Here is a 24,156-nt window from a genome sequence, read left to right on the forward strand (position 1 = left end):
CCAAAGAGGGTGGCTTTTTTCACGCTGTGGCTACCCAGCCTGCTGGCGGCGCCATGAACCCCACCGTTAGGTCTTAGCCCTTTGATTTCAGCTTCAGTTCCAACTAAAATGCAGGTGTTTCCTAGAGGGGTGAAACAGTTCTCACGGGTCCTTAACCTCCAGTATGGTGGTGTCTATGAGCCCACCCCAGAGAAGCCTTGCCTGGAAGATAGGAGAGGAGGGGGGATTCTCAGAGTAGAGTGGGGAGCACTCTGGGGAAGGGGGTATAGAAACAAACGTTCTGACCTGGAACATTCCTTTGGCTGCCAAGGGAGAAAGAAGGGCAGACGATCTCCCTCCTCCTTCTCATTCCTCCAGACACCCCCTGCCTCCGGGTCCTCCACCAGGAGGGCAGGATGCCCTCTGTAGCACCAGTGGGGGCACCAGTCCCCCCAGAGTCCTGGGTGCTGAGTGCTGTCAGTTGTCAGCGGTCAGTTGAGGCGGGGAAGAGTTGGCAACTGAGTCTCTGGAGCCCCCTGGTGGTGAGGGTGGATTCCTGCTTCACTCAAAGAGGGGGTGTCTGAGCTGTCTGCCCCGCGCTGACTCGGCCCACTGCAGATGAACTGGACCGGAACTTCACAAGCCCGACGCTGTCATCATTTCCACCTCACCCTGGTGACCTGGGTGCCCCACAGAACCCCAATGCCAAGGCCGCCGGGTCCCGAAAGATCCACTTCAACTGGCTGCCCCCTCCGGGCAAGCCGACGGGGTACAGGGTAAGGTGGGAGGCAAGGAGGGAGGTGGACGCGGAGGGCTGGTACCCACTGGGGAGACGGGCCACCTGAAGCCAAAGAGCCCCCGAGGGGGCAGAGAGGGCACGCTTGGCCCTGGGGAGCCAAGCACAAGTGGACAGGGGGAACCCCCATCTGCCCGGGGAAGAGCGAAGGCCCGTCCCTGAAGTTTTCAGACATTTGCCCTCCTTCCTGGAATGCGGCCCCTCCCCCCACCCAGAAGACACCTGAGTTCTGCCCCAGCCCTGCTGTGTGAACCTGGCAGGTCACCAACCCCTCCGTGTCTCATCGGTGCAAAGGGGACAGTAAGGGCAGGAGGTCAACGAGCAGCTCTGGCACTTGACGCCTCCCGCTGACCAGTTCCTCCCCTGGGAGCAGGTGAAGTACTGGATCCAGGGTGACTCGGAGTCTGAGGCCCATCTGCTCGACAGCAAGGTGCCCTCGGTGGAGCTCACGAACCTGTACCCATACTGCGACTATGAGATGAAGGTGTGCGCCTACGGGGCACAGGGCGAGGGTCCCTACAGCTCCCTGGTGTCCTGCCGCACCCAACAGGAAGGTGAGGCCTCACCACACGTCTGTCCCGGAACCACCCTGATGCCCCCGTGCCCAGCTCTGCCCGCTCTACTCCCAGAACCCTGCCCTCCACCTGCTGCTGCTGACAGCTTTCTTCCTGCACTGCCCCCCCCTCCTTCCCTAGTACCCAGTGAGCCGGGGCGTCTGGCCTTCAATGTCGTCTCCTCCACGGTGACCCAGCTAAGCTGGGCTGAGCCAGCTGAGACCAACGGAGAGATCACGGCCTACGAGGTCTGCTACGGCTTGGTCAACGAGGACAACCGTAAGGACGTGGGCCCCTCCTGCCCCTAGGACAGCAGGAAGGGGAGGGAGCAAAGCGCAGGAGGAAGGTCACATCGTCCCGGTTGGTGGATGTGTCCCATAGGTCTGGTTGCCCGAGGCATCATCAGGTTTGTGGTCAGGTTGGGGCTGGCTGCATCCCGAGACCAAGCCCAGAAGCTCACAGGGCAGGTGGGGATAGAAGGCATGAGAAGGCTTCCCATACAGCAAACCCGCACGGCTCACTCTCACGCGGTTCTTGTAGGGCCAAAGTAGAGTTGGTAGGATTAGCAAATAGAGGATGCCCTGAATTTCAGAGAAACATTTTTTTTTAAGTACATCTCAAATAACAGCCCAAGGCCGGAGTGCGTGGCAGCACTGCTATTTCTTCCCTGTCCTGGAAGGGAGGGAAGGGTGGGCACCCCTTGCCAATGGCCAAGATGAGGAAGTGAGGGACATCGGTTCCACCTGCCGCCTGGTGCAGGGACCTCCTCCTTGTGCCCTCACTGCTGCTTGTTCCGTCCCAGGGTTGCAGAGCTCACCACCCCATATGACCCATGGACCTTAACGTAGGTCAGGCGCAGCGCTTCGGGGATGGCCCAAAAGGGCAGAGGGCCCCAAGATTATTCTAGACATCAGGCTCGTGGCTCTTTACCAGCCAAGTAGACCACATGCAACCTCAGCAGCTACATCACACCTTTGGCCTGTTCCAGGTTTATAACACCTAGTCTGCCCATGGACCACTGTTAGGAAGTCTCCTCTGATCCCGCCTTTCATCCCAGGAATGATAACGTACCCTGTCCAAAGTTCATCCCTGATGGTTTCAGGCATGGCTTCAGTCTGCTGAGGTCTCAGCTGTGTCTTGGAATGTGCTGGATGGCCCTCCTGGCTGAGGGCATCAGCACTTTGGTGGGTGTCCCTCTCCCCTGTTCCCACTAGCTGAAAGAGATGTGAGGGGTGGGCAGAGAACAGTGCCCACCTTGGCAGCTAGAGACCTCCCCCAGGCTGATGGGCCTCCACCAATCAATTCTTTTTAAGCACAGTGGTTGGCTGGGGGTAGACATCAAGCTTATCAGGTAGCACTTTCCAGAACGCTCCTTTGGACCTCTTTGGAAACTGGGACCTTTTCTGGCCTCCGTCCTTCTGGGCCTTCTCTGGTTTCCCAGAAGCCTTCGAGCATGGCAGGGCACTTCTTGCTGTGCCTGGGCCCAGGTGCCGTCACTTGCTCAGAGCAACGAGGGTCACTTTCTCCTTTCTCCCAGGGCTGCGTGTCTGCCCTTCTAGGTGTGAGTGGAGGAGAGCTGCCTGGCCTCTGCTCTCTGCTCACCTGTCACTGCTGGCCCTCTTCTCCACCCTTCTCCCCACCCCTTAGCTCTCCGAAACCTCAGCCTGCCCGGAGGTGCAGCTTCCCCGAGCCCACCCCTCTATTCCAGTCCTTGCTCCTGTGACCACAGGGCAGCTGCGGTGGGTGTCTGGATATCTCCACTTTCACTTCCTCAACAGAGCACTTGGGGTCTGGTCGTGTGGACAATGAGACAGAGGCACCCTCACGGCCGGAGTGTGCCTCAGGTGGACACAGGACCGTTTACCAATCCGTAGAGGTCACAGTGGGGCCACCTTGAGTCTAGTCCTGGCTTTGCCACTTAAGGATGAGCCAGCCCTTCGGAGAGTTGGTGACCCTTCCTTAAATGAGGCACCCCCAGGTTCTCAGGGCGCGGCACGACACAGGAGTTCCAATAGCTGCTTGCTCTCTGCCTTGTCCCCTGCGCCCTCTCCGTGCAATTCAGAGACCACGCAGCGGTGCTGTTACATCAGAGGCGGGGCTGGGCCAGGCAGGAACGTAGAAGGACCCCTCTGAGGCACTCTCCCTGCCCCAGGACCCATCGGGCCCATGAAGAAGGTGTTGGTGGACACTCCTAAGAGGCGGATGCTGCTCATTGAGAACCTGCGGGAGTCCCAGCCATACCGCTACACAGTGAAGGCGCGCAACGGGGCAGGCTGGGGGCCCGAGCGGGAGGCCATCATCAACCTGGCCACCCAGCCCAAGCGGCCCATGTCCAGTGAGTGGGGGGTGGGGGTGGGGCAGGGCACAGGGTGGAGAGGGGAGGACAGGAGGCTGGGTCCCTGGCTCACCTCTCCCACCCCTGCAGTCCCCATCATCCCGGACATCCCCATCGTGGACGCCCAGTGCGGGGAAGACTACGAGAGCTTCCTCATGTACAGCGACGAAGTACTGCGCTCCCCTGCTGGCAGCCAGAGGCCTAGCGTCTCCGACGACACCGGTGAGTGGGCCTGGGATCCATGAGAGGAAGTCCTGGGTAGGAGGTGGGGCTGTCACTGGTGTCCAGAGAAAGCAAAGGGGCCGATGACCACTGGGCCTAGAGGTCAAGACCAGAAGTCCCTCTCAGCTCCAGGTGGATATCTGCAGAGCCGACCATCTGGCAGGCATCATACTGGCACTGGGTACAGAGGGGGCAAAGCCAACGTGGCCCACATGCAGTCGTGTGCACATCTGTGTATAAGCACAGGCAGAGACTTGCTTGGGAGCAGATGCACACAGAGTCATGTAGGCTCATGCACATGGGACCAGTGTGGAAACACAGCCTTGCTTCTGGAAGGCTCACCAGCTGTGCCATGGAGTCAGGACATTCAGGCCACCTCCCAGGGACAATGTGGGAGGAGGCAGGCATGACCCGGAAGCTCAGAGCAGCCACCTGCCCAGGGTCAGGGAGGCAGTGTCCCCTGTCCCGTCCTCTGGTCCGGTGCTCCTCTTCCCTCCTGATTCCCTGCAGTGTGGTACAAAGGGTCCTTGGCTGGACTCCCTGGTTCTGTTTTAGCTTTGGCTCTGCTGTGGGACATCAGATGAACTGCTCGCCCTCTCTGTGCCTCAGTTTTCTGATCTGTAAAATAGGATGCCAGTCATACAATGCCACGAGTGAAGGTTCTCTGGATTTCTACTTTCTTCCACCCTTGCCTAAGCCTCAGGCCCCCTGTGAACACCTACGTGCCCTGACAGAGCTGAGCTTGGACTTCAGGAACCCCAGCCCAAGGGTCGCGGGGGTTTTGAGGGTATGAGAGAAAGCTCAGCTGTTAACACTACCTGTGACGCACTCTGTGGCTTCTGGAACTGTCCCTGGGAGGCAGGCAGGGGAGAGATTATTCTCTCCAGTGTACAGATGGGAAACCGAGGCTCAGACCAAGAGGCCTCGCAGCTGGTGCCAGAGCCAGGGCTACCCCTGGGGCCTGTCCTCCCCAGCTGCAGCCCTGCCAGCTCTGGCGCACACGGAAGGCCTCCTCTTCCGTCGTGCGGGCCGAGGGGCCCGCCTGTCGCCTGCTCCGAGACCAACCTCACCCCACCCCCCGCCCACCCCCGCCCCGACACACTTGGATTCCGGAGAGCCGAGGACGGGCTCACGTCGCTGGCCTCCGCCCCGCCGCGCCCCCTCCCGGAGCCGCCCGCGCCCGCCGGCGGTGCCAACGCGGCCCTTCGTTGTTCCCAAGGCGGCAGCTGGAAGTTCGAGCCCCTGCTGGGGGAGGAGCTGGACCTGCGGCGCGTCACGTGGCGGCTGCCCCCGGAGCTCATCCCGCGCCTGTCGGCCAGCAGCGGGCGCTCCTCCGACGGCGAGCCGCCCCGCGGCCCCCCGGAAGACAGCGCGGACGGGGGCGCGGGCGGGGAGGGTGGCGGCCTAGCCCGCGGCGCCACACCCAGGCCCCCCGGAGGTGACGGGCTTGCCCGGCGCGCCCCGACCCCGCACCCAGCCAGGCGCGCTCGTTTGCCGCCTGCGTCCAGCCTGAGCCCCCTGTGCTCAGGCTGCCCACTAATGGCCCCCTGCCCAACCTGGGGAGGTGCTACGGCGCGGAGGCGGACCCCCAGAGCCGAGGGACCCCCGGGCCAGGCATTCGTGATCTCCTCAAAGCAGGACTGCCCGCAGGAGCCTGCAACTTCAGAAGTTCGTCGTGCCCAGGGGCAGGCGCTAGTACCCAAGGAGACCCCCCCCCCCCCTCCAGAGGTCTCAAGGGACACGAGGGCAGGCATCTGGGCTCTCCCCCAGGCAGGGCTGACGGCAAGGGCAGTAGGTCTCCCAGCTGGGGTCAGCGGTGCTCACGCGGTCCACACTGGCATCCTGCAGGACTGACAGACATGGGCTGCAGAAGCCTGTGTGGCCCCTTGGACTCTGCAGGGAACACTGAGCTTCTTTCCCTGGTGGGCCAAGAGAGGCTGGTTTTCTTTATGCCAAGCGCCCCCCACCCCCTCCCCTCAGAGGGGTAGGTAATCCTAAGAATTCCCAGGGCCACAGCCTGCGTCTGGGTCTGGCGCAGGCCTGTCCGAGTGACCCTGCTCTCCTCCCACAGAGCACCTGGTGGTGAACGGGCGGATGGACGTGGCCTTCCCAGGCAGCTCCAACTCTCTGAACAGGATGACCGTGGCCAACACCGCTTACGGCACCCACCTGAGCCCACGCCTGCCCCACCGGGTGCTGAGCACATCCTCCACCCTCACGCGGGACTACCACTCGCTGACCCGCACCGAACACTCCCACTCCCACTCTGCCACGCTGCCCAGGGACTACTCCACCCTCACCTCCGTGTCCTCCCACAGTGAGTGTCCGCTCCCAGCCCTGCCTCTCCCACTGACCCTGCCTCTCTTCCAGCTCCGGGAGGCTGGGGTTACTGGCCGGGCCGGGCCCCGCTTCCCATCCTCCAGCACGCACACTTCCTGCCCTCACTCTTGTTTTGTCCTGCCCTAGGCCTCCCTCCCATCTGGGAAGAGGGGAGGAGCAGGCTTCCGCTGTCCTGGGCCCTCGGGTCCCTGAGTCGGGCTCAGATGAAAGGGTTCCCTCCCTCTGGGGACTCCCGAGACACTATAATCCTGGCTGGGCAGCCAGCGGCGCCCTTTCGGGGCCCAGGTAGTACAGGGGTGGCCATCTCGCGTCTCCACAGCCGTCCCGCTCCATCTGTCACCCATCTGTTCATCGCAGCCACTGCCCAAACCCAGCACTTCACCCTCCATTTTTCATCTCCATCAATGCTGATGCCTAATATAGCCTCTGCCCTTCCGGGGGTGATGGGCTGGGGGAAGAGGGGGGGGCCAGACCAGCTGGGGGGGGGGGGGGCGGCCAACTTCTGGTGCTCACCCTCTCTAGGCACAGGCAGGGCCCGCATCCACTCTGAGTTGTCCAGGGAGGTGCTGGGTGGCCCGGACAGGGTGTTGCAGGCTGAGTGGGCCGCGAGGCCAGCGGCCAGCAGAGATGAGACAGCCGCGGGAGGTCAGAGGGAGGGCTCCTGCCCAGAGACCCCCCTGCCAGAAACTGACTGTGGCCTCCCGTCTTCAGGCTCCCGCTTGGCTGCAGGTGTGCCCAACACACCCACCCGCCTGGTGTTCTCGGCTCTGGGCCCCACGTCTCTGAAAGTGAGCTGGCAGGAGCCACAGTGTGAGCAGGCGTTACAGGGCTACAGTGTGGAGTACCAGCTGCTGAATGGGGGTGAGGCACAGCTGCCGGCAGGCTGGGGGCTTGCAAGGCTCGGGCACCCAGCTGCACAGGAACCCACCCAAGTCCCTTCAACACTAACGATCCCCACCAGACGTTCTGAGAGGGCCTCACTTGCATGCTCCTCGCTGCCCGTCACTGCCTCCTCTCCTCTGAGTTATCCAGCTCCCTGGGCCTCTCTCCAGGTCATTCCCTCTGCGAGACGTTGCCCCACAAGGCTTCACTGACCTAGGGACAGACCCAGGGCCTCCGCTGGCCTGCGAGATGCTTTTGTGGGAACCGGGAAGTGGTGCTTCCCTGGGAAGGCAAACTCGCAGCAGCAATGACCTGGGCCCGCAAACAGGCAGAACATAGGTGGGATTTTAGGCTCCACTCATCCCTCGTGTAGCATACCACCTAAACTACCAGCCACACCCTACCAGGCTGATCCCCACCTGTCCCCAAACCGCAGCGAATCCTGGGTGGGATGATCAGTGGCAGCCTAGGGCAGGGGTGGGATCAGGCCAGGGGTAGGAGTAACACTGACCCCCGGTCCGCCCTCCCCAGGGGAGCTGCATCGGCTCAACATCCCTAGCCCCAGCCAGACTTCGGTGGTGGTGGAAGACCTTCTGCCCAACCATTCCTATGTGTTCCGTGTGCGGGCCCAGAGTCAGGAAGGCTGGGGCCCAGAGCGTGAGGGTGTCATCACCATTGAGTCGCAGGTGCACCCCCAGAGCCCACTCTGCCCCCTGCCAGGTGAGTTGACTCCCCAGCCCGTGGCTGCCCCCATGACGTCCCCTAGCCACCCACACGCTGACAGTCTTGCTCTGCTGCCCCCAGGCTCCACCTTCACTTTGAGCACACCCAGTGCCCCGGGCCCGCTGGTGTTTACTGCCCTGAGCCCAGACTCGCTGCAGTTGAGCTGGGAACGGCCACGCAGGCCCGATGGGGATATCCTCGGCTACCTGGTGACCTGTGAGATGGCCCATGGAGGAGGTGCTGCCCGTCCCCACCTCAGGGGTGGCCAGGGGAGGGGTGGAGAGGGAGCCACAGAGGCTAAAGGCATCTTCCCTGCCCAGAGCCAGCCACCACGTTCCTGGTGGATGGCGACAGCCCTGAGAGCCGGCTGACGGTGCCGGGCCTCAGTGAGAACGTGCCCTACAAGTTCAAGGTGCAGGCCAAGACCACCCAAGGCTATGGGCCGGAGCGTGAGGGTATCATCACCATCGAGTCCCAGGACGGAGGTGAGGTGGCTTGCCCATTCTTCACCCCTACCCCTTCTCCGGCCACATCTTCTCCTGGCACCATCCCTGACTGGCGCTCATCTGCCCATGCCAGGCCCTTTTCCTCAACTGGGCAGCCACCCCGGGCTCTTCCAGCACCAGCTGCCAGGCGAGTACAGCAGCATCACCACCACCCACACCAGCACAACCGAGCCTTTCTTCCTGGGTGAGTCGCTGGGCAGGGGATCCTAGTTCTCGTGGGGGAGCACAGCGCTAACAGAGCAGGACAGACAGGGACCCAGGCAGGGTCCTTCAGTGCTTTTTCCCCTGCAGATGGACTCACCCTGGGGTCCCAACGCCTGGAAGCAGGTGGCTCCCTCACCCGCCATGTGACCCAGGAGTTTGTGAGCCGGACACTGACCACCAGTGGAACCCTCAGTACCCAGGTGGACCAACAGTTCTTCCAGACCTGAGCCCCCCACCCCTACCCGACAGTGTCCTGGAACCTGGGCCCCCACCCTGCCTCCTCCTCCTGGCTCTGCCTCAGCTACTCCAACCTCGGACCCCTCGCAGCCCAGCACACCCCCATGCTGATCACAGGGCCAGCACGTCTGGCTACGGAGCAGAGGGTAGGTGTCCTCTGGGAGGCGTGAAGGGAGCAGAGGTCCCAGATGGCCCTTCTGGCCACTACTCCCTTACCCCAGGCCCAAGCCCGTTTGTGCGTAACCAAAGAGCTGGGACCAGCATGACAAGGACCCGGCTTTGCTCTGCACTTAATAAAAGATTTTGCTACCGCTTGGCTCTGCCCTGTCTGTTCTTCCAGGGAGTGCCAGTACAGAGCAGGCGAGCGGTTCTGACACACGCTTCTCTGATCCCCAAGCACACACCCACCTCTAGAGGCAGGCGGGTTATCGTGATGGGAGGCACAAGTTTATTGAGCACCCAGATGCAGAGGGCAAGAGGCGCCAGAGGCCTGGAGCTTCGTGACGTGCTGCCTGGCAGGCCCCATGCCCACCGGGTGCTGTCCCGGGGAGGGCCTCACCAGTGCAGCACCTTGGCACCGTCGGCCGCCTGAGAGAGGTAGAAGGTGGCGGTGCCGCTGTACTGCTCCTAGGGGAGAGGCAGGTGGGGTCTAAGCGTGGCAGGGCCCTGGGAAGCCCTTTCTCCATCCCTCCCACCCGCAGGCACCGGCACCCACCCACCTGTATGTGCTGCATGGCCTGGGGAACGGAGGCAGCCTCCAGCAGGGTCACGGTGCAGCCACCGAAGCCACCGCCAGTCATGCGGCTGCCGTAAACCCCAGGTGCTGACAGCGCGGCCTCGACGAGCTGGTCGAGCTCGGGGCAGCTCACCTCATAGTCATCCCTGCAGAGAGGATACAGGAGAGGGCGGGCCTAGGCCTGGTCCCACCCTGCCCTGGGGACAGCCTGTGCCTGGAAGATACAGGCACCCAGGAGTCCTCACCTGAGCGAGTGGTGACTCTCTACCATGAGGCGGCCAAAGGCTCTGTAGTCTCCGCGGCTCAGGGCAGCCGCGGCCTGGGCCGTGCGCCGGATCTCGCCCACGACATGTCGTGCCCGCCGGAAACCCTCCTTGCTCACCAGCTCTCTGCCAGCTGGGAAGGGAAAGGGGTCAGCAGACCTGCCACCCCACCACCTCTGGGCCCGTGCAGATGGAGGGATGGGGGCACCAGGGTGATGAGGCTAGCGGGCAGGGGGAGGGGTGGAGGTGGCGGGGGGGTGGGGGGGGTGGGGGGGGTGGGGGGAGGAGCCTCCAGTCTTAAACCTGGTTCTGACAGAGCTGTAAGCAGAACCTGGCATTGGTGACTAAAGTTTGGAGCCTTTCCTCCTCAACTATAAGATGGGACCCCTATGTCACTCTCTGGGACCCGCTATGCACTGATTGGGCAACATGCCAGCAGAGTGCCCGGTGCACAGTGGGTGCTCAATAAACAACAGGGTAAGCCCCAGACTCTTGGTGCTTCCAAGGTGAGGGGGACACAGGAGTCCACAGTGGCACAAGAGGGAGAAGAAATCCTGCCGCTGTTTACGCTGGAGCATCAGTGGAGCCCCCGAGAGCTGGGGCTCCAGAGTTGGGGTACAGCCCAGGCAAAGATCAAGAGGCAGGGCACAGGGCCCACCAAGAGTAGGCTATCCTGCTGGCTAACGCTGAGGTGGGGAGAGCAAGCCGAGTCGGTAGCGGCAGCCCAGGGTACCGGGGGACTCTGCTACTTAATTCTGGATGCCACACAGGTTTTGGAGCAGGGAAGGGCTGGAGCTGAGCTCTGGTGGACAAAAGTGACTGCCTAGGGCAGAGGGCCCAAGCTGGGAGAAGCAGGAACCCAGATAGCAGTTGTGAAACAGTCAGAAACCAACGAGGGGCCTGATGTGGGGGAAGAAGGAATGGAGGGAACAGAGGGAACAGAGATTGGAAACTGGGGGGGGGGGGGGGGTAGTGAAGACACAAGAGACTGAGGTTTCAAACAGAAGTGACAAGGGTGAGGAAATCACAGATAAGGGGAGCTAAGCAGGAGAAGCCTATGGGGGACAAAGGATGATGAGTTCCCTTGGGAATCGGGTGGAGGCTCCAGGACTGCAGGTGGAAATGGGGCCGGGGGGTGGGGGGGGGGGGGGCTCCAGGCGGGAAAGCAAGGGGCTGCAGGCTCCTGTCTGAGTCGTAAGCAGGTGGTGGCTGGGGCTGTGCACTGAGGACAAAGCCTGGGGCAGGCACACACAACAGGACTGTGAGAGAGCGGGGGCCGCTGAGGGGGAGGGAATGCAGGCTGTGGGTGTGTGTGGGGAACCCCCCGGGAGCACTGCTGTGTCCGGTGGCAGGAGCAAGGGGCAGGCCGACCGAGAGGACGGAGAAGTGAGTGGAGTTGAGAAAATGGGGGCCAAAAGCATTAGGTCTTCTTCCAAGATGAGCACAGGAAAAAGACTCAATTCTAGAAGGGAAGAAAACTGACCAGGTTTCCAAGCAAAAGGGGAAGAGCCAGGCAGAGGACAGGAAGGAGGGAAAACAGGGCTTCTGGCACAAGACTCTGGAGAAGGCAAAGGACAGCACTGTTTCCAAGGTTGGGGGAGACCCCCCCACCACACACACCCCAGGAGTGGTGGGGAAGGGATACAGTGGAGAGGAGGGACGGCCAAAGTGTTCAAGCGTGAACACCTCCAATAAGGTCACCTGCACAGAGCAGGTGGGGCAGGTGTGAACATGACAGGTCACCAAGAAGGACAAGCTGGTCCCACCAGGCCGGCCAGTGTCCTCCAAATGGGCACCCGCACACTGCCAGAGAGGACACAACTCCCAAAGCCAGCAGCCTGGCCCCGTGGCTGAGAGTACGGGCTATGGGGGGTTACATGCCTGGTTTGAGTCTCAGCACCGCCACTTACTGTAGCTTCCTCATCCAAAACGATGAACGTAATAAGACTATCTGCCCCGCAGGTATGACGGAGCGAGATGGTATTTGACCCTCAAACTATTACATATCCTATCTTCCTGGCCACGTGTATCATGAACCTTTAAAATACCTGCACCTTTTGACTCTGCAATCTTACGCCTAAGAATCTACTTCTAAGAAGATAATGAGAGAGACTCCCTTGCATGAAAACATTCACTGCCGCATCACGGGATTATTAGAAAATGATTAACTTATGACACACCTGTATGCTGCAGTGTTAGAAGCCTTGCTGATGAAGTGCCCCTAATGGCACAGGAAAGGGCTTAAGATGGTAGTAAAAGAGAAAGCAAGTGACCGTATGGCCTATGCTGAACTTTGTAAACGCAGATGTAGAGAAACACTGGCGGTGTTAGCGGTGGCTATCTCTGGGTGGTGGCCCTCTAGCTCACTGTCTTCCTCTGTGTGTTTTCCTACATTTTCCACAGCAGAAACGTAATCCTCCTATTAGAAAGAACAACGTTAGGACTTCAGCAGCCCTGCTGAGGTTGGAGCCCTAGGTCTGCAGTCTTAGGGGCAGTGGGCAGAGCACAGCACAGGCTCCCGGAGAGGAGGGGGTAGACAGGAGGGTCAAGCCCGCGTCAAGGGCCTGGCAGCCCCACAGGATGCCCAGCCAGCTCTCACCCTCCAGCTCCTCCAGCTGCACCTCTCGAAGGCTCTCCTTGCCCAGCGCCCGGGCCACTTCTTCACACTGGCGCCGCCGCAGAGGGTACTCGCTGGAGCCCAGCGAGTGGCGGACGTTGGAATTGGTGATGAGCACGGCCAGCTTGGGTTCTGACAGCGGCACCAGGCTTGTCTCCAGGGACCTGGCATGGAGTTGGAGTGGGGAGATGACAAGCCCAAGTGTCTGCTTGCCACACCAGGCGGTGGGCACGCTCCACCCAGAAGCTCCTCGTGACGAGGTGGGAGGGTACAAGGGGAGCCCCTGACCTGCAGTCAATGAGCAGCGCGTGGCCTTTCTGCCCCAGCAGTGCGATGAGCTGGTCCATGATGCCACAGGGCACCCCTGCGAAGCTGTGTTCGGCCCGCTGACACACCTGAGCCCGGGCAGCTATGGACCCGGAGTCTGCGGCACAGGGGGAGGTGAGGAGGCTGGGGCCCGGGGGGGGGGGCATGTGGGAGTGGGCAAATGGGAGCAGCGGGACCTCCAAGGACACGCCAGAGCGATTCTCCACCCTCCTCCGGAAGCCACAGTCGAGGAACAATCTCTGACAAGGAAACCTCAGGGAAGGAAGGTTGGGGTCTAGGAAGTACCTGGGCAGAGCTGCTGCAGGAAAGTGTATGTGGCCACTTCCAGGGACGCCGAGCTGGACAGCCCGCCCCCCAGGGGCACTGAGCTGACCACCACTGCACTGAAGCCAGGGAGGGGAGCAGCTGGAAAGAATGGGTGATGGTAAGATGGGCCATCTGGGAGGACGGGCCCACGAAGGGCATGTATTTTGTCATGCAGGGAGGCAATGCCTGAGAGCTGCTTCCAGGGCTGTGTCTCCATCCTCCTACCCTGAGGTTCCTGGGACACAGTCTTCCCAACTCTCCTCCTGGTTTAGGGCTCTGGAGGCCAACAGGCTAGGGTTTGAATCCTGGCTCCGCTAATCATAAAATGGGCAGCTCAGGACAAGTTCTGGAACCTCTCAGGGTATCAGTTTCATCCTGTGTAAAACAGGGATACCCTCCCCTATACGTTACCCCATGGTGGATTAGATGAGCTAAGGAGCTTTGCAGCTGAGAGGTGGTGCTCCTATACTACCAGCATGAACTTGACTCAGCCCCAGTCCCCATACCTGGGTAGTGCTGAATCACTCCCTTGACATAGTTGGCCCAGCGGGGGGTCCCGGGCTCCAGTGACCGCTGGGCTGTGGGCAGTGGAAATTGGAGCCGCCGGGGCTCATCAGCATCTTCGGAGGTGGTCAGGAGGGAGACAAGGCCGTCTGCCCGGGGGCTGCCCACCAGCACAGTCACAAGCTCCAGCGCCTGGCAGGAAAGACAGGGGGTATGTAAAGCTTTTGCCAGGCGACCCATGGATGAGGCTTCTCTGATACTAAAGTTCTGAGAAATAAAAAGTTTCAGACAGATTCCTTTTAAGGCTCAACAGGAAGGAATTGGCGGGGGGGGGGGGGGGGGGGGGTGTCTCAGGGAAGAACCTGAGTGCTGAGCTGGCCCTGGGGGCTTGGGTTCTGCCCTTGGGTCTTGGGGGGAGCGGGGGGGGGGGGGCAGGACCAGTGCTGCAGAAGTGTAGACCCGGACTCTGCCCTGAATATGGGCTCCCAGCTGTGGGGCACGAAGCAGGATTAGAGAGTAAGAGGAGCTCCAACTGATGCGTTCCCATTATGGAGTGGTCTCAGGTGCACTGTACCCGCTCGCTGGCCAAGCCGCACCAGGTGGAAAGAGCTGAGAGGCCTGACTCCAGCCCCACCAAGAACCAGCTGTGTGACCTTAAGCAGATCACTGACCCTCTCTGGGCCTCAGTTTCCTCCCGAACGGGTAGGACCAGGAGGTCTGAGGCTAGTTCCCCCAGGTCTGCGTTTGGGGCCCCCGGAAGCCAAAGCCCCGAAGCGCCCCCATTCCGCAAGCCACACTGGAGCCGCACAAGTTGAGGTGGCTCCCAGCGTGATGGGGAGGATCACGTCCACAGAGGGCGGGCTTGAGCGAAGAGGCGCCGGCACACCCCCTCCTAGCCTACTTCCTCGCGGATCCCCCGCTTCCTCCCTTCCAACGTGGGAAATACCCCGTCCCCGGGTCTCTCCGACGTGCTCGTCCCCCAAACCCGGGGCAGGAGGGCTAAAGTTTGGCGCGGCCGCCCAACATCCACGCAGGGACCGGGCACCTCCCCGCGCGCCTAAGGCCGGCCCTGCCGCTGGGGAGGCTCGAGGCTCCCCGCCCGGCCCCTCACCATGGGCAGCACCAGGCCCTGGTTGTAGTCCGTGTGCTCCCCGATCAGGTTGACGCGGCCCGGCGCCGACACCGCCAGCTCGGGCTCGGCCCCGAACTCCTCCCGGAACGCTCTACGGGCCTCGGCCAGCAGCTCCCCGGCCTGGGGCTGTCTCCAAGCGGCCATGATGCTCACCCTGCAGCGAGGCCAGGTCGGCGCGGGATGCCCGGGGCGGGGCCGCGCGGGGGCGGCGCGCATTCCTGCACGCGCCCCCCGCCCCCACCGCAGGCCTCCTCCCGCCCCCGCCGCGCCGGGCCCGCCCCCGCGCGCCTCGCGGCCCAAGCCACCTGCTGGGCGCTCGGGGTTGGGATCTCCCCTACACCCCCGCCGCGGAAGGATCTTCCCCACACCCCCGCCGCGGCGGGCGGCGGACTTTGGAAGAGACCGGCGGGTGCCCACTCGAGTGGTATTGGCCGGACTGGAAGATCTGAGCTGCCCTTCCCCGGCCCTGGTGCCCCTTTCTCTGCTACCAACACCGGCCAGGCCATTCACCCACAGCCAGAGGAGCAGGGCTGGCATCCGGCCGACCTGAATTTCCCAAAGGGCTCTCCCAGGTCCTAGAGTCCTGCCGCCGCGAGAGGTCATCAGACCCTGATCTTGGGTCTCTGAGAGGGTGGCCTGGCACGATGCGTAAATTGAGACGAGGAAAGCCAAGTTTGGGTGGTGACCAGGGAGTCGCTTTCTACAGGCCCTTTTGTATAGTGGCCCCGCTGTCATAACTGCTAGCAACGGAAGGAGGAAGGAGTGGCAGTTGGACAGCAGTGGCCCCAGCCTCCACTGGAAGGACCTACCGGGGCTGCCAAGGTAGGTGGGGCTGTTGGCCCCAGCAGGTGCTTCCTCAGTCCTGAGCCTTGGACCCAGCATCTGACACTCACCACCGCCTCTTTCACCAGCTTGCGTCCTGAACCTTCAAGCTGTCCCTGCCTGGACGCCTGTGCACATTTGCATCTATATGAAACCGTGAAGCAGAAATGCTGAAATGTAAGCAGCCTATTTGGGACTAGGGTGGGGGGCTTTGTGGAGAGTTGTGGCCAGGTTTAGAGCTTGGGGTCTGCTGGGGGGGTTGCCCAAAGAGTGGAGTAGTGCATTTAAAATGCATCTCTGATACTCATCATGATGAGCCCAGAGTAATGTATAGAATTGTTGAATCATTATGTTGTACACCTGAAACTAATATAACACTGTATGTTATGTACACCTCAATTAAAAAAAAAATGCAGCTCTGGGGGTGCCTGGGCGGCTCAGTCAGTTGAGCCTCCAACTCTTGATTTCCACTCAGGTTCTGATTCCAGGGTCGAGGGATCGAGCCTCCAAGCTCAGCGTGGAGCCTGCTTAACATTCTCTCTCTCCCTCCCCCCCCCCTCCTGTTTGCGTGCTCTCTCTCTAAAATAAAATAAATTTTTTTTTAAGAAAAATTTTAAAAGGCAGCTCTGAAAACTTCTAGAAATAAATATAGGGATAAATCTTTGTGACCTCGGCAGTGGCTTTTTTGATATGACACCAAAAGCACAAGAGATAAAAGGAAGATAGGTAAGTTGTACTTCATCAAAATAAGATACTTTCCTGCGTCAAAGGACACAATGAAGAAAGTAAAAAGACAACCCACAGAATGGGAGAAAATATTTGCAAATCATATATTTAAGGGCCTTGTATCAAGAACATATAAAGAACTCCTACAACTCAAAAAAGACAAATAAATTTAAAATAGGCAAACGACTTGAACGTTTTCCCCAAGAAGATTACAAATGGCCAATAAGCACATGAAAAGGTGCTCAACATCATTAGCATTAAGGAAATGTAAACCAAAAGCACAATGAGGTGCTATTTCACACCCATTAGTATGGCCAAAATGAAAGACAATAGCAATTACAGCAATGTTGCTGAGAATGTGGGGAAATCAGAATCCTCAGTCTCTGGTGGGAATGTAAAACAGTTAAGCATTTCCACCAAATGCTCAACATAGAGTGCCCATGTGACCCAGGAATTTCACTCCTAAGTACGTACACAAGAGAATTGAAAACGTAGGTCCAGGGGCGCCTGGGTGTCTCTGTCGGTTGAGCGTCTGGACTTCGGCTCAGGTCATGATCTCACGGTTCGTGGGTTCCAGCCTGGCATCCGACTCACTGCTGTCAACGCGGAACCTGCTTCAGATCCTCTGTCCCTCCCTCTCTGTCTCTGCCCCTCCCCCGCGCCTTTCAAAAATAAATAAACATTAAAAAAAAAACAAAAAACATAGGTCCACACAAAACTTCTACATTAATGCTCATGGTAGGACTATTCACATTAGCCAAAAGGTGGTAACAAGTGAGGGCGCTTGGCTGGCTCAGTTGGAGGAGCATGCGACTCTTGATATTGGGGTCATGAGTTCGAGCTCCACATTGGGTGTAGAGATTACTAAAAAATAAATAAATATATAAACTTAAAAAAAAAAAAAAAAAAAAAAAAAAGATGTTAACAACCCAAAGCGATAAATGGATAAAGAGAATGTGGCATGTCCATAACAATGAATTTTGCTCAGGCATAAAAACAGTGAAGTGCTGGTACACAGTATGGAACTACATGGTTGAGCCTTGAACGCGTGGCAAAGGCCGGAAGCTAGTCACAAAAGGCCACAAGTTGTATGATTCCAGATACACACAATGTTCAGAGTAGGCAAATCTGCAGAGACAGAAAGGAGATTAGTTGTTGCTTAGGGCTGAGGGAAATGGAGGGGATAAAGAGTGATAACCAAGGGTACCGAGTTCTCTTTGTGGTGTGGAAAGTGTTCTAAAATTGCCCGTGGTGATGGTTGCACAGATCTTCAAATATACTAAAACCACTGAATTTTATACTTGGAATGGGTGAATTGTATGATATGTGTAATGTATCTCAATAAAGCTGTTTTTTTTAATTTTTTTTAATGTTTATTTTTGAGAAAGACAGAGACAGAGCACCAGCTGGGGGTGGGGGTGGGGGTGGGGGTGGGCAGAGACAGAGGGAGACACAGAATCCGAAGCAGGCTCCAGGCTCTGAGCTGTCAGCACAGAACCCGACGTGGGGCTCGAACTCCTGAACTGTGAGATCATGACCCGAGCCGAAGTCAGACGCTTAACCAACTGAGCCACCCAGGCACCCCTAAATTTATTTTTTCATTTAAGTAATCTCTACACCCAACGTGGGGCTTGAACTCACAATCCTTAGATCAAGAGTCGAGTGTTCTTTTGACTGAGTCAGCCAGGCACCCCTCAATAAAAGCTGCTTTTTAAAAAGAAAACCTTGGGGGGCACCTGGGTGGTTCAGTCAGTTAAGCATCTCTTTATTTAGGCTCAGGTCATGATCCGAGAGTCGTAGGATTGAGCCCCCACCTTGGGTGTAAAGATTACTTAAATGAATAATTAAATATCTAATTAAATAAACGCTTAAATAGGCTCCACGCGAAGGCTCTCTCTCTCCCTCTGCCCCTCTCCCCGGCTCATGCTTGCTCTCTCTATTATAAAAAACAAAAACAAGTTGGGAAATGAAACTATCCCAAATTCCATCTGCTGGCCTGCTCCCTTTGAGCGCTCCTCAGTAAAGCCTTTTTTAGCGTAGGCAAAACAAAAGACAAGACAATGAGTGGCCCTTGGCGCTGGCTGAAATGGGATTAAACTCATAAACCATGCCTCCCATCCAGGCACCACTCTCAGAGACGCTTGGGACCAGGCAACCGCTTCTCTGTGAATGCTTTACCCACCTGAGCTCTGACACCCAACAGTCCTGAGCCCAAATCTCTGCTCTTACGATCGCAGGCAGATGACTGCACCTGAGCCTCAGTTTCTCATCTGCACAATGGGGGCTAGCGATTCCTCCCAACAAACGGTTATAAAAAGGAACTGAATGAGATCATTTTCATAAAGTGCCCAGCCTAGCACCTGGCACTGGTAAGCACAGAATAAATATTTGCTGTTATTATCAGTCATCCATTAATTCAACAGACACCAGTGGACTCTCCTGTGTGCAATTGGCCAGATAAAAGCCCCAGGCTCTCCTGCTCTGGGTGGGAGGCAGACACCATCCGGCCCCCTCTGGCTAAGTGCTGGGATGGAGAGGAGGAACGCTTTCTAAATAAGGAGAGAGAGAGGAGGGATCCCAATGCCTGCCAGGCCTACACCCTTGTTTTTATTTCCATTGTTTCACTTTGATTGAAAACATATCCATTTGCCCTATACTCGTCCTTTGTATTGTTTCAGTCTTAGAGAACCTGGATTTGATCTAAGGGCAAGTGTTCCTGTTTGTTCGGCCGAGGAACTCTGAAACATCGATTTTATTTGGAAGATGTGTTTACTCTGTTTCTGAAGCCCATCTAGCGGGTTACATGAAATTTGTTCAGGAGAAGTCTGCCTCTGACCTCTGACCCTCGCTCCCACTTTCCTGGCCAGATGTCACAGGATTGGCGGGAGCGGGGCGGGGTGGCACCCTTATTGGTCTGTCCTCTGCTCTACTGGCTGAAAAACTCACTCGTACCAGCACAGCCAGAGCCATCTGTCACACGGGACTGCGGTATCGTGACCGAATTGCCAGTGATACCCACCACAGTGATGGAAATACCACGGTGCCAGCCAGATGCCCAGTGGCTGAGGCAGGCCTAGAGGCTGCTGACCCACATCTGTCCAGGCGATAGTGAGACCTGGCTCCTGACTGAAGACAGGCACTCTAGAGGTGCCTCTTCCCTACCAGAATCTGTGTCCGTCTCTGTGCTGTTCTTAGCCTTTGGGTCCTTCCTGCTAGACTCAGTTTTTCAGGCCGCCTGGGTGGCTCGGTCGGTTAAGCATCCGATTTTGGTTCCGGTCGTGATCTCACGGTTTGTGGGTTTGAGCCCAGTGTCGGGCTATGTGTTGACAGCTCAGAGCCTGGAGCCTGTTTCGGATTCCGTGTCTCCCTCTCTCTCTGCCCCTTCCTCTGCTCATGCTCTCTCTCTCTCTCTCTCTCTCTCAAAAATAAACATTAAACACACACACACACACACACACACACACACACACACACACACACATTTATTTTTGAGAGACAGAGAAAGAGTACGAGCCAGGGAGGGGCAGAGAGAGGAAGACACAGAATCCCAAGCAGGCTCCAGGCTCTGAGCTGTCAGCACAGAGCCAGACGCGGGGCTCGAACCCATGAACAGTGAGATCATGACCGGAGCCAAAGTCGGACGTTCAACTAACCGAGCCACCCAGGTGCCCCCAAAATAAATAAATGTTCAAAAAAGTTTTTTTAGACTTGGTTTTTCTTCATGCGATTGAGGGTCTCTGAGCTCTGTGTAGCTCTAGCTTCTCTGCTGCAATCACAGCCTGGACCCCTGATGGGATTTGGGTCCACATCTCCCATGCTGATATCTACAGACACCTTCTCTGAAAATGTTTGCTCTCCGCAGATGGCCACCCTCTCACTCATTCTGGGAGTTTCTCTTTGTGGTTGTTTCCAGAGGGCTAACCTATCTTCTGATTTGGACCCCCTTTGCCCTGCTGTAACATGAATGATAGCAGCTTCTGTAATGTTGGTAATACTAACACTGAGCTTGTGGTAAGCCCTGATATCAGGGCTGTACTCAGCCAGAGGGCAGTACTGGTTGTTTACTACCAGTCTGTGCTCTGATTGGTCAGTGCCCTTTACTTCTGCTGTTAAATATTTTTAGTCACCAGGCTTTGCACAGATTATGTCATTAAATCCTTTCAAGCCTATTAGACACTGCTTTTATTCCCGTTTTACAGATAGGGAAGCACAGATGGGTTCGGAAACTCATCCACATGGGGGAGCTGGGCCTTGAACCTGAGCCTGGCTGACCCTGAGCCTATCCTCTCAGCTACCACCCTGTCCCCAGCAGCATCCTGACCTGCCATAGCTTCTGCTTACTGAAGTGTCAAGACACAAAGCTCAGATTCTAATAAGGGACGGGAGGGGGCAGCTGTTCTCGGGGACCACTGGAGCCCCAGTTTCTACATGGAACACTCCCAGTTTGGAAGCCAGGCCGGTAACCAGAGCTCTTGGGACTTTGGGCTCATTCTTTGCCACCCATGCCAGGAGCAGATCCAGCCAGCTGTGCTGTGGGCTGCCAAGGCCATCCGGGCTGGTCAGCAAACACGTCTGGAGCTTCTGCTGTGTGCCAGGCACAACTCCAAATACAAGCAAGTCTTAGGCCTTTCCTTCAAAGCACCAGGAGCTTCTTGTCCCTCCCTGGCCTTGGATGCTTCCGCTAAGAGGGGCCAGCTTTAGGCCTTATCTTTATTTGGTGCCCCCACCACGTCCCTGAAGTTCCTGTTCTCTAGGCTGATGACCGTCATGCCAATGGCCAGGGAGAAATCCAGACTCCCAAGATGCAGGGGACAGCTTAGGGCCGCAGGCCTCTCTTCTTAAGTTTTTGTTTTAAGTTTGAGAAAGAGAAAGCAAGCACAAGCAGGGAAGGGTCAGAGAGAAGGAGAGACAGAATCCCGAGCAGGTTCTGCACCAACAGTGCAGGGGCCTGAACTCATGAACTGTGAGATCATGACCTGAGCCGAGATGAAGAATCTGATGCTTAACTGACTGTGCCACCCAGGCACCCTTTTCTTATTTTTTGATGTTTTTATTTTTTTAATGTTTGCTTTTAAGAGAGAGCAAGAGGCTGAGCAGGGGAGGGGCAGAGAGAGAGAGAGAGAAAGAGAGAGAGAGAGAGAGAGAGAGAGAGAGAGAGAAACAGCATCCAAAGCTGTCAGCACAGAGCCTGACACAGGCCTTGAACTCACAAACCGTGAGATCATGACCTGAGCCGAAGACCGCTGCTTAACGAACTGAGCCATCCAGACGCCCCACAGCAATCTGTTCTTGCACCTTGCACTGGGCACTGCCCACCCTCCATTCCCACTGTATATATTCCTGAACTAAGGTTGGCAGCTACTGGATGGAGACAAGACCCCAGTCCCTGGCACCCTTCCAAGGCATGTGTGGCTTTATAGCCCCTCCAGGGACCACAGCCTCACCAAAGCCCCTGCCCTTGCTTCCCTGGTAGTGAGGGTGACTGCAGAACTCTGAGCTTCCTCTATGGAGAAGGGTGATGGTGTACGTGGGGTGGAGGAGGGTCCTCTGCTCAGGGCAGAAAGCTACATGCTTCTCCTGGGTGTGCCTGACCGACAGTCCTGGCCCCTGATGCTCAGGCAAGGGGCACATCCCAGAGAAGTTCCATGATCCTGCTTGGAACAATGGTGGTATCCAGGTGGGATCCCTCACCGCCAGGGGGCTGCTGGGCAATTAACAGAGCCACGGGGAGCAGACACCCCCCAGGGGGGCAGGACACCAGGCCCTGGCTCCACCTCACGGCACAGCCTTCTTCTGTGTAAACTCCAAGCTGACCCAGCTGCATCACCTCAATCTACAACCTTGCTCATTCCCCACACGTGCTGACAAAGAGGTGACAAAGGGGTCAGGGAGCCAAAAGGCCGGCCATCTGGCCCAAGGGGGCATTTTTAGCCTTCTCCGTGGGGGTGCTGCGGGATTTGGGCTAGCAGCCTGGGCAGGGACTTGGCCCTTCCTTCCTTCCCCTAGCCTTGTCCTCAGGAAGGCAGCTAGACGGCCAGCTGCCTGTGCTGAAGTTGCCGACCAAAGCCAGGCCCAGCTGGACGGACTCCCCCTGAGGAATGCCCAACGGGGGCAGGTGGGACCACCACTGGGCTGAGGGAGGAAGAGGCCGTGGGGCCCAGGCACGGCACAGCCAGCTCAGCGGTGTTCTTCGGTCCGTGCCTCAGTGTCAGGGCCGAGGGAAAGCAGGCTGTGATGGCCACAGTGGGGTGACGGTGAAGCACTCCCAACCCAAGGGACGGGGAGGCAGGGGTGGGGACCGGAGGCTCAGGGTGGGGGCTCAAGATTCTCATGCCCAGTAGACCACAGCACCACCAGTGAGACAGCTGCGGACGGGTGTGGTGAAAACCACACCTCGCCCTTCCCCGTTGGCGGGCTGGGCTGGCCACAGGCCTGAGGTTCTGCTCTCTGGCCCCCTCTGCTGTTGCCCCGGACACAGGCTGGCCCCGTCTTGTGGGAAACGAAGGGCGAGGCCAAGTTTCCTGCTGAGCCACTGGCAGACAGCTGACTGGACTATGTCTACCCTCTGCTACTCTACCTGAAAGTGATCCAGAAGGGGCCTGCTTTCCAAGCGCTGCACAGGCCCCAGCCCCCATGCCCACCGCCAGGCAGGAGGCAGTGCTTGCAAGGAGCCAGCTAGGGAGAGCCCCGGGGAGAAAGCTGAGGAATGACTGAGGAACTGAGTGGAAAAGAGTCAATTTCCAGTCCAGCCAGTTAGCTCAGAGCTTGTTTCCCTACACTCTGAGCCTCCCTGGCTGGGAAGCCCCCACAAGGGGTATGGGGTGGCCATTGCTGGCCTCTCCCGGATCTGTCCTTCCTTCTCGCTGAAGTGTGAGGACGACCCAGTTAGCTATTTGTCTAAGGGCAGATCTCTGTAAATAAGCTGGGTTCGGGGCACCTGGGTAGCTCAGTGGCTTGAACATCCATCCAGCTGGATTTTGGCTCAGGTCACGATCTCACAGTTGTGGGTTTGAGTCCGTTGGCCAACAGTGCAGAGCCTGGTTGGGACTCTCTCTCCTCCCCCTCCCTCTTTGTCCCTGGCCCACTTGCACGCTCTCAAAAAATAAACAAGGAAACTTAAGATACATTTAAGTAAGTTGGGTTTGAAGTGCTTGCCTCTGTTTTCATACTACCTTAAACTTTGCAGTTTTTATTTTGTTTTAATGTTCATTTTTGACAGAGAGAGCATGAGTGGGGGAGGGGCAGAGAAGAGGGAGACAGAATTTGAAGCAGGCTCCAGGCTCTGAGCTGTCAGCACAGAGCCCGATGTGGGGCTCGAACTCACGGACTGTGAGATCATGACCTGAGCTGAAGTCGGACGCTCAACTGATTGAGCCACCCAGGGGCCCGTTTTTTTTTTTTTTTTAACGTTTATTCATCTTTGAGAGACAGAGGATGAGAGGGGAAGGGGTAGAGAAAGGGAGACACAGAATCCGAAGCAGGCTCCAGGCTCCAAGCTGTCAGCACAGAGACCGATGCCGGGCTCGAACTCACGAACCTTGAGATCATGACCTGAGCCGAAGTTGGGACGCTCAACTGACTGAGCCACCCAGGCACCCCACCACCTTAAATCTTGTAAATAGAGTGTAATTTCTACATGTTGAATAAATCATCTGGTTTTACACATACCAGTTTAAGGATGAAGCAGGGATTATTTCAGACTTAGAAACAAGGGCCCACAGGTCCATAATTACTATTAGCCTAGCAGGGAAAAAGGGGAATGCAAGGACAAACAGGTGTGGAGGAAAAGCAATGGGGGCTACCTCACCAGGGTGGACCTGGCTTTTGGCCAGGCTGAGGGCTTCAGGACAAGGGCAATAAACAGCTTGGTTCAAGATCTCCTGGTAGTCAGAGCCCGTGCAGGATGCGGACACTTCTGGCCCTCAACGGGTCTGGCCTAATCAAA

General features: G+C 57.8%; 2 protein-coding genes and 1 long non-coding RNA gene across 8 annotated transcripts in view; 2 read left to right on the forward strand and 1 right to left on the reverse strand.

Annotated features, from left to right (window-relative positions):
- ITGB4 (integrin subunit beta 4) overlaps positions 1–8,883 on the forward strand; it is a 29,642-nt gene extending 20,759 nt beyond the window's left edge. For 2 of the 5 annotated variants that reach the window (XM_060645352.3, XM_060645353.3), the window contains exons 28-41: positions 598–755; positions 1,149–1,329; positions 1,471–1,608; positions 3,482–3,664; positions 3,755–3,886; positions 5,106–5,324; positions 5,958–6,203; positions 6,353–6,511; positions 6,938–7,087; positions 7,640–7,828; positions 7,913–8,068; positions 8,152–8,316; positions 8,411–8,521; positions 8,629–8,883. In XM_060645352.3, the coding sequence (XP_060501335.3) occupies positions 598–755; positions 1,149–1,329; positions 1,471–1,608; positions 3,482–3,664; positions 3,755–3,886; positions 5,106–5,324; positions 5,958–6,203; positions 6,353–6,511; positions 6,938–7,087; positions 7,640–7,828; positions 7,913–8,068; positions 8,152–8,316; positions 8,411–8,521; positions 8,629–8,768 (2,327 nt within the window). In that variant the 3' untranslated portion in view covers positions 8,769–8,883. The remainder of the gene's footprint in view (positions 1–597; positions 756–1,148; positions 1,330–1,470; positions 1,609–3,481; positions 3,665–3,754; positions 3,887–5,105; positions 5,325–5,957; positions 6,204–6,352; positions 6,512–6,937; positions 7,088–7,639; positions 7,829–7,912; positions 8,069–8,151; positions 8,317–8,410; positions 8,522–8,628) is intronic. The other 3 variants (XM_060645355.3, XM_060645356.3, XM_060645357.3) reach the window with 3 other exon arrangements.
- Positions 8,884–9,203: 320 nt separating this feature from the next.
- On the reverse strand, positions 9,204–15,653 carry GALK1 (galactokinase 1). Of its 2 annotated transcripts, none has more exons than XM_060645366.3 (8): positions 14,817–15,653; positions 13,534–13,723; positions 13,007–13,126; positions 12,683–12,818; positions 12,377–12,558; positions 9,760–9,910; positions 9,498–9,660; positions 9,204–9,405 (listed from the first exon to the last, which is right to left on the reverse strand). In XM_060645366.3, the coding sequence occupies exons 1-8, from the start codon at positions 15,543–15,545 to the stop codon at positions 9,334–9,336; spliced, it is 1,743 nt and encodes a 580-aa protein (XP_060501349.1). In that variant the 5' UTR covers positions 15,546–15,653; the 3' UTR covers positions 9,204–9,333. The 2 variants fall into 2 exon arrangements, with proteins under 2 accessions (XP_060501349.1, XP_060501348.1); XM_060645365.3 differs by having other exon boundaries at positions 14,643–15,653.
- On the forward strand, positions 15,382–16,085 carry LOC132687316 (uncharacterized). The gene is made up of 3 exons (XR_009614044.2): positions 15,382–15,485; positions 15,575–15,662; positions 15,961–16,085. It is a non-coding gene; the product is annotated as an uncharacterized LOC132687316 (long non-coding RNA).
- The last annotated feature ends 8,071 nt before the right edge of the window (positions 16,086–24,156 follow it).

Source organism: Panthera onca, chromosome E1, assembly GCF_046562875.1.
Source record: "Panthera onca isolate mPanOnc1 chromosome E1, mPanOnc1 haplotype 2, whole genome shotgun sequence".
In the NCBI taxonomy this organism is placed as follows: Eukaryota; Metazoa; Chordata; class Mammalia; order Carnivora; family Felidae; genus Panthera; species Panthera onca.